Source organism: Impatiens glandulifera, chromosome 8, assembly GCF_907164915.1.
Source record: "Impatiens glandulifera chromosome 8, dImpGla2.1, whole genome shotgun sequence".
NCBI lineage: Eukaryota > Viridiplantae > Streptophyta > Magnoliopsida > Ericales > Balsaminaceae > Impatiens > Impatiens glandulifera.
In genome coordinates this window covers 13,937,389-13,948,226 of record NC_061869.1, presented here as the reverse complement: position 1 = coordinate 13,948,226, position 10,838 = coordinate 13,937,389, and the positions used below count along the sequence as shown (strand labels likewise).

At 30.1% G+C, this 10,838-nt stretch overlaps 2 protein-coding genes across 2 annotated transcripts; one reads left to right on the top strand and one right to left on the bottom strand.

The window, feature by feature from the left end:
- Positions 1–2,837: 2,837 nt before the first annotated feature.
- On the top strand, positions 2,838–5,541 carry LOC124913040 (protein NRT1/ PTR FAMILY 5.5-like). The gene is made up of 3 exons (XM_047453665.1): positions 2,838–2,882; positions 2,947–3,745; positions 4,620–5,541. Exons 1-3 carry the CDS (start codon positions 2,858–2,860, stop codon positions 5,539–5,541), a joined length of 1,746 nt encoding a protein of 581 aa, XP_047309621.1. The 5' UTR covers positions 2,838–2,857.
- A 544-nt stretch (positions 5,542–6,085) lies between these two features.
- LOC124913039 (protein NRT1/ PTR FAMILY 5.5-like) lies at positions 6,086–9,025 on the bottom strand. The gene is made up of 2 exons (XM_047453664.1): positions 8,274–9,025; positions 6,086–7,007 (listed from the first exon to the last, which is right to left on the bottom strand). The coding sequence occupies exons 1-2, from the start codon at positions 9,023–9,025 to the stop codon at positions 6,086–6,088; spliced, it is 1,674 nt and encodes a 557-aa protein (XP_047309620.1).
- Between the last annotated feature and the right edge of the window lie 1,813 nt (positions 9,026–10,838).

The window sequence follows — 10,838 nt, the reverse complement described above, 5'->3', positions numbered from 1 at the left end:
GATGGACTCTCGACTTCCATTATGTATTTTTTAATATAAGAAATTAATATATAAATATATTTAAATTCGATCATTTCGAGTCGAACTCGAACCTATGATTATATGATCAAGCCGAGTTCGAACTTAATATTGAAAGCTCGATAGAGCCGAGCCAATAAAAAACGAGTCGATCCGAATTCGAGTAAGGGCTAGTTCGAGCTCGACTCAACTCGTTTACACCCCTACTTTACATATTACTTGAGCCCTACTTTTTATTATCTTATGATTTTAGCGAGAATATTACATTACACAAATGGTCCAAGTTGGGACTAAAAAAATCTACTACTTAAGCTTACTTTAAAGAGGTTTAATTATAGGAAGAATTGAAAACCAATAGAATATGCAATGGATCATAATGATTATATATAGTGCCTTTAAAATGAATAATGAATAATTTAAGAACTCAACCTAGGTCTCCAAAACCCTCTTTGAACCTTATATTATTAACAAAATTAGAGCTTCCATTGTCACATATATCTTGCAATAAATCATTATTGTGACCATGGGACATATTATATATCTCTAATATATTTTATGTGACCAACCATGGATGATTTTTAATGTTTAATAATGATTTGATATATTTTATTTTTATCTTGCAATTATTATTAACAAAACATTAATTAAATTAAAGTCATGTAATTAAATCTTATACATTAGTTTCAATTTCCAAGGGAAATAGACAGAATAATATATGGCACCTTCTGAGAAATTAAAATTGCAATCTACATATCACATGCAAGATGATTGACTTTAACTAAAATACCTAACCTGTCAACCCTAACTGTGTTTTTAAGAATTTGTAAGAGAGAGGTTGCTTATTATACATATTTAACTAATTATGGCCGGAATAATTAGCTAATAACTCTTCTAATTCTTATTTTTTATTAATAAAATCTCAAGTTAGCCTCCACCACTATCTTTAGTCTTTACTATGGTTCATTTTTATATTTGTACACATTATTTAATTAGTTAGTCAGAAGAGATTCGTTGGCAGAAGTACAAATTTAGCAAGGGAGAAATGGTCTATGAATTATAAGTATATATATATATAATTTAATAAAGTCATTAATATACCTTTCATTATTTATACATTAATTTTTTTTATATATAAATTTGTATTTAAATTAAACAAGAACATATTTTTTATTAAAAAAAATATCTAAATTACTTTTTAATCCATGTAAGATATTAAGCATCAACTAAGTACCCTAAAATATAACTAATATCACACCCACAACAAGTGAATCGAATTAGTTAAGACAAAAAATTTGTAAAACAAAAAAATAATACTTAAACTACTCTCGTTTATATGAATCATTTAAAAATAAAAATAAAAATAACAAAATGGCCTAAAAGAAACTTGACATATAAGGCACAACAAAGGTCTTTAAATAATAAGTAAATATTGACTTTTGTTAATTCTTAGTCTATGTGAGGGTGTGGGGGTGTGGATTTTAAGTTATACATATAAAATATTTATGTTTGCATATTAATCGTTTTTCATTTATTTATATATAAATAATTATTGCCAAAAACCAACTCTTGGAGTATAGGGGCCGGAAATTTAAGGTTTACATAAAATATAAATATATTTATCTAAGACCAAACATTTTTCATTTATATATAATTAATTATGAGCAAAAACCTCAAACTCAAACCAACTCTTGGGAATATGGTACGGGTACATTTGGAAATAGGGTTTGTTATGGCATTCCATATATATATCATAAATTATAAGCCACAATAGAATATATTTATATTAAGATTTATTTTCAAACGTATTTATATGTATGTTGTTGAACAATAATGTTCATTCTAAACATTAGGGGTGCAAGATAATTGAATTGAACAATAAAAAATATAAATATTCGAGTTTTAATTTGAAAATTTTGAACAAGATTCGAATTCGATTCGGAGCTCTAAACGATTCGAAGCTCTAAACTTGAATAAAATTTGGGATTTGAATTGTTCGAACTTTGATTCAAACATTATCAAAACATAACTCAAAATAATTTAAATTTGAGTTCATTTCTAAATATTTGAACTCTGACATTAAAATATTTGAATTAAACTATATATATATAATATAATATGTAATATAATAAAAAAATATATAAATATAAAATAAAGTTTGACGAGCGACCCGTGAACAATCGAATAAAATATTTTGATTTCGAGTTAGCTCAAAATATTATGGAACATATTTGAATTCGATAATTTCAAATTATATATATAGAGCCGGTTTGAAAAACTGATTGGACCGTAATAAAAATACATTCACACATAGTTTCTCACAACCTTTCTAGGTATAACATAATGGAATTCAACATTTTAACAATTATACCTAAATTTATATTCAAAGGTTATTTATACTTTCATAGTAAGATTACTAATATCAAGATATATAAATGAACTATTCTTATGTCATTGTAAAAGTCCTAATATTTTGTTTTATGTAAAAAAATCCAATTTGTTTTCTAATTATTTAAGTTGTTTTCCACATATTTTTGGTGACAAACACTATTTGAAAAATAAAGTGGTAAATTTGGTCCAATTTAAGTAGTTGATGAGTAAATTTTCTTTTTAAATAGTTTAAAGACATATTTATTAAATATCAATATCATATGTATTAATTTATTAGTTAAGCTATAATAATGTCAACTATAAGACCACAAAATAAAGAAAGTACAAAACTATGTACCAAACGCGTTTCTTTTGTCTTCGTCTTCGTCTTCAACTATATCTCATATAATCCATTATATACATCAACTCTCTACATTCTCTTTTCATCATCATTCATCATTCCTTCTTCAAGATGATGTTCTTTCCAAAATTAATAGGTAATTTACTAACATTCCTCTGTTTTTAGTATAGAACTGATCTGATTCTGTGTTTGATTTACAGTTTTGATATGGGCCGACGTACTAGCTTTATATGTGATGTGGATGATGATGCTTTACTTAACAAACGTTTGGAAACTCGGGTTCACTCACGCCGCCGGAATCGTAAACATCTTCACCGGAGCATGGACCATGATGCTTTTACCTATGCAATATTTGGTGGACACATTCATGGGAAGTTACTTAATCTTACTTCTTTCAAGCATATCTTACAGTCTTGGATTGGGTTTTCTATGGATGTCAACTCCTCCAATTCTGGGTAAATCCCACGGTCTTTGCGGCGCATATCTGCCAGAATGTATAGGAGATGAACAAAGAGTTCTATTCTATGCCGGTCTAGCCTTGATAGCTGTTGGTCTTTCCGGTCATTTGATTTCTTTGGGTCCGTTTTCGGCTGCACAATTCACTGAAGACATGCTTGAAAACATGACCGGTAAATCGTTTTGTATCATGTTTTTATTCTCGTATTTGGCCATACTTGTTCCAATTGGGACGGTTATTGCGATATCGTATGTGAAGGCTTGGTCGTTTAGATTCGGGTTGTCTGCGTTATGTACCGTGGTGGGTACGTTAGTGTTCTTTGCTGGTTCGTGCTCTTATAACTATATTGGACCTCAAGGAAGTCCTTTGACAACTATTTTTAGAGTTTTCTATGCTGCTGTTTCTAAGATTTTCTATAGACGACCCAAGAATGTTAAAGATCTATACGAGATACCTGATCTTGATGAACATCAATTGATTCCTCATAGTCGTAGTCTCAGGTTCGTCTCTTATATTTTTCTTCGTCTTAACGATCTATATAAGTATTTCACGAATTCAGAAATTAGAGTTTGGAAAGATAATAATTCGACCATTCATAAAATTGGAACACAAAAAAGTGTTTTCTCCAACTAATGAATATATATATATAGTAGTTATAACTTATAATACATTATCATTATTTTTAAAAAATGACACATAATAATTTTTTGGACTATCTTATTAATTATGTCTATTCGGCCTCTATATAGATTCATAAACTCGTTTTTATTGAAGTAATTGGTTTCATAGAATTCACCGATTGATTATGATTTATATATTATAATAATTGCTATGATTAACCAATTTAACAAATTAAAATAATATTTTATTTGCTTCTCGTTTCTTACCAAAATCATTCTTGTATATATGTTGATTTTTTTGGTATTCTTGACTTACTGTCTTTGTTTTGTTTTTCTTTTTTGGTTGTCTTTTATGTTATTCTTTGTTTTAATGGGTTTAAATTACTTTTATTTTATAAGATTTTATTCACTATTATCCTTTTTGTTTTCTTTAAGTATTTGTCAATGAAGAGTAGTGACAATAATATTGCTATAAATATGCTGTTATTTGGTCAACTTTGGCCATCTTCATTTTGCATGTGTAGATTATGGGTTAATCAGACAAAAGAATATTTGACTTATAGAGATGATTTATTTTTATTTTATTTTATTAGTTAAATGGTTCGAGTGTGAAAAATTGAAAAGAGAACTTATTTTTATAAACAGCTATTTGTTATTATTTAAGGTGGAATTTCATGTTATCAAATTTGATCTTCAAGATTCTTTGACTTTAAACATATCATTTGGATCCCATTCCTTGTCAAAATGGTTCTAATATGTACCTAATTAATAATTTGTATTTGTGTGTTTCTTGTAGGTGTTTAGACAAGGCTGCAATCATATTACCAAGAATATCAACAGAAGATCAAGCAAAGAATAGATGGAGACTATGTAGAGTAACAGAAGTGGAAGAGATCAAGATGTGTCTAAGATTGATCCCAATAGGCATAACCTTCATTTTTTGTGGTGTGGTTTCCGCAGTTGGGAACTCATATTTTCTAATCCAATCAAACCACCTAAACGAAAAGCTCGGTCGCCTCCCGATCCCAGCAACACTTCTCCTTGTCATATACGATACGGGAAAGACTCAATTCGGAAAACTATATTACAAACTCGCAAACAAATTAGGTGGATCAGGGTCGAGACATTACGCTCCGCCAATTGGTATTGCAGTCTCAATGATATTTTCGGTTATTTGTTGTGTTGTGGCCGCGAAAGTTGAAGCTAGACGGCTCGGCATTGTGATCAGCCATGGTTTGATCGATAAGCCAGATGACAAGATCCCCATGTCAATATTCTGGCTACTACCACAGTTTGTTCTTCTAGGGGCTGTAGATGGGATTCTCGAAACAAGCTTGTGTTATTTTTTAGTGGATCAAGTCGGGCCATCGATGCAAGGCCATATAGTTCATTTCGGTCTTGGGGTGTTGGGGATGGGACATATGGGGAGTGTGTTGGCGGTTTATGTAGTTGGGAAGGTTAGCGAAAAAGGAGGGAAAACAGGGTGGTTTCAACATACTTTGAATAAGAGTCGTCTCGATAAATATTACTGGACTTTGGCATGGTTAAGTGCGGTGAATCTTGGGATTTACGTGGTGATGGCGTTGTTATTTGCATATCAGAAGTCGAGAATTGGGGAAGATCAAGAGGCTGTGGAAGAGGAAGAAGACCAGAATGGGGAAGGAAAAGGAAGCCAAGGTCCTTTCCAAGACGATGCTCAATGTTTTTGTTGTTGTTAAGGAAGATCTAAATGTCAAATGTGTATAAACTTTTATTTATTTTGAATGTTCTCTTTTTATTTTTACAATTTGTAATAGTTTTGTTTGTTATGTTATGCCACTTTGTGTCCTTATTCTTTCCCATTTTAACAAACAATTATTTGGTTTGTCTGAGAATTGAGGTTACCACTAATAGCTTTGTTTAAAAAATAGACCTAATGTATTCAATTTTCAATAAAAACTCTATAAATTGAGTTGAATAAATAAATTATTATACTCTTATAATATTTATGAATCTTAACTGTCTAATATATAAATTAAATATTCAATTTGAACGTTGGAGTGTGAGTTCCATTTTTTTTAATATGTGTTATTTGTTTTATGCCACTTAAATTCATTAAAAACAAATTCCAAAACAATTTATTTCACACAACAATATTAAAAACAAGATCATAAGCTACAACAACTTAAATTCATTAAAAACACAAAATATACACAACAATGAAAACTAATACAACATTCAAAAACAATATTGTACGCATTTGATATCCGATTTAAATTTTCTTTAGCAACAACAAAAACATTGAGCATCGTCTTTAAAAGGACCTTGAGTTCCCATTCCTCCCCCATTCCCGTTCTCTTCCTCTTGAGGAGCCACTTGATCTTCCTCAATCCTCGATTTCTGATAAGCAAATAACAACGCCATCACCACATAAACCCCAAGATTCACCGCACTTAGCCATGCCAAAGTCCAATAATACTTATCGAGCCGACTCTTATTCAACGTATGTTGAAACCACCCCGTCTTTCCTCCTCTTTCGCTAACCTTCCCGGCTATGTAAACCACCAACACACTCCCCATATGTCCCATCCCCAAAACCCCAACACTTAAATGCACTATATGGCCTATCATTGATGGCCCGACTTGATCCACTAAGAAATGAGCCTTGCTTATTTCAAAAATTCCATCAAACGCCCCTAGAAGAACAAACTGTGGGAACAGCCAGAAGATCGACATGGGGATCTTGTCGTCTGGCTTATCCATCAAACCATGACTGATCACAACATTGAGCCTTCTAGCCTCGACTTTAGCTGCCACAATGCAGCAAATGACTGAGAATATCATCGAGACCACGATCCCAATTGGGGAAGCGTAGTGTCTCGATCCTGATCCGCTTAGTTTGATTACGAGTTTGCAATATAGTTTCCCAAACTGAGTATGTCCTAGCTCATATATGGCTAGGAGGGCTGTGGCTGGGATCGGGAGACGACCGAGCTTGTCGTTGAGGTGATTTGCTTGGATAATAAAATATGTGTTCCCAATGGAAGAAACCACACCACAAAAGATGAAGGTTAAGCTTATTGGGATCAATCTTAGACACATCTTGATTTCTTCCACATCTGTGACTCGACATAGTCTCCATTTGTTCCTTTCTTGCTCTTCTAATGATATTCTTGGCAATACAATTGCAGCCTTATCTAGACACCTAAAATAAAATAAAATAAAATATAAATGATCAATATTGTTTTTCTTGAATAAAAGTTAGTATCACTTTAAGTTAAGGATGAACAAATAGGTAAATTCAACTTATATTTCTCAATTTATATTTAACTGAAATTAAATTTATCCAACTCATTTTATTATTAATATGACTTAGGTATGAATGTGATTACTCAAATTAAATTTATTAACTTATTTTGCGTCTTTATATCTTGAATACATGCATTTTTTATCAATTAAAACACGTTTTTATCTGTTTTGACTCATGTATTACCTGTCAATCTATTTAACACGTTTCAACCTGTTTAATATGATTGAACTCGTTTAATATATTTTTGATTCATGGAATACATTTTTGACCCGTTTAACATATATATTTTGATTAAATAGTTTATATGTTTTTTATTTGTTTAATACATTTTTTTATTAGTTTAACATATTTTTGATTAATTTGACATGATTTTAATTCGATTCATATGTTTTTTTTTATTCATATAATACATTTTTAACATATTTAACCCACTTTAACATGTTTAATACATGATTAACTCGTTTAATACGTTTTAACTAATTAAACACGCTTTTGAAACGATTATCATATTTGGACCAATTTAATACGTTGTTTTATCTAACTAACACAATTTATTATTATAGGCGAAAAATAAATTATATAATTAATAAGGTAAAAGTATATAAAATATTAAAAAAACACATTTATTTTTTATAATTAAATTTTCTTAAGTAAGTTTATTTTATACTTACAATTTTTTAAAATTTTATCATAATTAATTAATATGATTAAGTTCTACTTTAATTTAGTCGATTAAATTATTTAATATAATATAAAATAATTTTAAAATATTATTTAAAATAAATTATATTTTTTATAATCTTAAAAATTATAGGTATAAAATGCATAAAAATAAATAAATTTATTCTCATAAATTATTATTTGGATAATTTTAGTTACCCAAATCCTACCCGAATTTCCAACCCAACTCAAAATGTGTTATCCAAATAGTGTAATTCGAGTTAATTGAGTTGAGGTAGGTGAATCCATCTTTCTTATTTCACTCCGAAAAAGATACGATTAATTTTTTCGGGTTAAATTAGGTTAGAGATGGACTCAACCTAAGATTTAAGGGTAAGAAGAACGAAAAATCCATTCTATTCTATGATTACCCCTAATCATAACTCCCACTTCTAATACCCATTTGAGTTAAAGATAAAAAAGAGATTACTAGAGACGTACCTGAGGCTACAGCTATGAGGAATCAATTGATGTTCATCAAGATCAGGTATCTCATACAGATCATTGGCGTTCTTGGGGCATCTATAGAACATCTTAAACGCAGCGGCACAGAAAACTCTAAAGAAAGTTGTCAAAGGACTCCCTTGAGGTCCAATATAGTTATAAGTGTAAGAACCAGCCAAGAACACTAAAGTACCCACCACCGTACACAACGCAGACAACCCGAACCTAAACGACCAAGCCTTCACATATGATATCGCAATAACTGACCCTATTGGGACAAGACTAGCCATAAATGAGAATAGAAACATCATGCAAAACGAACTATCGGTGATATTCTCGAGCATGCCATGAGTAATTTGTGCAGCCGTAAAAGGAACCAAAGAAACCAAGTGACCGGAAAGACCAACAGCTATCAATGCAAGACCGGCATAGAATAGAACTCTCTGTTCATCTCCTATACATTCTGGCAGATATGCGCCGCAAAGACCATGGGATTTACCCAGAATTGGAGGAGTTGACATCCATAGAAAACCCAATCCAAGACTGTAAGAGATGCTTGAGAGAAATAAGATTATGTAACTTCCCATGAATGTGTCCACCAAATATTGCATAGGTAAAAGCATCATGGTCCATGCTCCGGTGAAGATGTTTACGATTCCGGCGGCGTGAGTGAACCCGAGTTTCCAAACGTTTGTTAAGTAAAGCATCATCATCCACATCACATATAATGCTAGTATGTCGGCCCACATCAGAACTGTAAATCAAACACATAATCAAATCAGTTCTATGCTAAAAACAGAGGAATGTTAGTAAATTACCTATTAATTTTGGAAAGAACATCATCTTGAAGAAGGAATGATAAACAAATGTGAGATGAGGATATAGGATGAGTGATAAGTTGATGCATTTATAATTCAAAAAACAGAATTCAATAATGGATTGAGAAAGGTACTGAAGACCAGGTAAAAGAAAAGGAAAACATCAAGGGATTAATTTTAAATAATGACTATGATCTAATATCCATGACTAATATGGATTATTTTAAATAATTCACTGTTTAATCAATAGTTTATTTGTGATTATTTTAAATAATTCACTGTTTAATCAATTGTTTAATAATAATTTATATTTTTAAGACTCATAACTCACCTAATATCACAAGAACAATTTTATTTTTTTTGCTTAGTGAAGGAAAAGAAAGATTAAATGATAGGAGGAAATAATTTTTTTTTTATAGAGTGATCATCCAAATTGGAAGGAATGATTGATTACTTGTACAAATATAAATAGAGAGTTAGGTGAACCGAGTTTATGAGAATGGTTATCAATATAACTTTGTTTGAATTTTACATTCTCAAACAAACTTAATAAATTTGTTAATTCATTTCAAATTAATCTAATTTATCATTCAAATTCAGTTTTTACATTTTTATTACTATTATAATTTTTTATTAAATATATTCTAAATTTAATTATTATTTTTATTAATTTAATTATTTATATTTTAATATATATATATTTATACATTTAATTATTATTTTATATATTATAATAAATATTTACTTAACTAGTTAGAAATTCGATTCGAAAACCGAAAATGAAATTCGAATTCGGTTTATTCAAATTTTGTGAATTTGAATTCGGTCGGATATTCGGTTCAAACCAAATATTGAACGCTCCTAGTTAAAACATTCGTTTTGTCTTCGTGAATTAAATTTCTACTTTTTCATTTCAGATGACAAAATAATGATTTCAAATTTGTAATTAAAAACCACAGTTCCTTCCATGGCCAGATAGTCACGAAATCTACCATCACAAATGATATATAAGGGAGAAGGTAGAAATTAGTTTGTGTCCAAATATTAAGTTGTCTTATGTTTAATAAGGGAACAAAAACCAAAATCTAGTTTATTCTTTATGTCAAAAGTATTTTCAAGTTTAAGAATAATTTTTGTTTTTGTTTTTGTTATTGTTGAGAAAACGCTGCTTATCGACATTAATTTTTAAAATGATGATATTTATGTTTACGATTTTGCTGAATCGTGAGCTTTTATGGCTCAATTATTTGTTCCATGGCTGACTTTAGATTCAAACTTGCAAGAAGACTAATGTTTGATGTTTTGTTTTACGAAAATATATACAAGCCCCATAAATTTAGATTTGTAATTAACATCTCATTATATATGATAATATGCTTTGATTATCATTTTTTTTTGTAAATGAATACACGAGTACATACAATATATAAGATATAATATCTTGAAAAACAAAATTAATAAGATTTGTGCTTCCCTTCTTAACAATCTTATTGCGATTTAGAACCTAGGGAGCTAAGAGATTCATTATTGTCAGTTTTGTAAGGCTTCTTAATGATTATTTCCGCACAAATTTTCTTAGCTCTCTCCGCGCTAATCACACATTTGCAACGTGTAGACTTGATCATCGACATATTTCACATAATCATCCGGATCGAAAGTTGTGACCAATGTTTTTAGTGTTATGAGTTGCTCAGTCCAGATAATTCGTGTCTTTATTATGCCTCGACTTCAACTTTCGAGATAA

What these genes read in the sequence shown, in the direction of transcription:
- LOC124913040 (XM_047453665.1), top strand. Translation starts at nt 2,858, where the DNA reads ATGATGTTCTTTCCAAAATTAATAG. An exon ending in GTTCTTTCCAAAATTAATAG is followed by an intron (nt 2,883 to 2,946) that starts GTAATTTACTAA and finishes TTTGATTTACAG; the next exon opens with TTTTGATATGGGCCGACGTA. An exon ending in CGTCTTAACGATCTATATAA is followed by an intron (nt 3,746 to 4,619) that starts GTATTTCACGAA and finishes TGTTTCTTGTAG; the next exon opens with GTGTTTAGACAAGGCTGCAA.
- LOC124913039 (XM_047453664.1), bottom strand. Translation starts at nt 9,025, where the DNA reads ATGTGGGCCGACATACTAGCATTATATGTGATGTGGATGATGATGCTT. An exon ending in CCTCATAGCTGTAGCCTCAG is followed by an intron (nt 7,008 to 8,273) that starts GTACGTCTCTAG and finishes ATTTTATTTTAG; the next exon opens with GTGTCTAGATAAGGCTGCAA.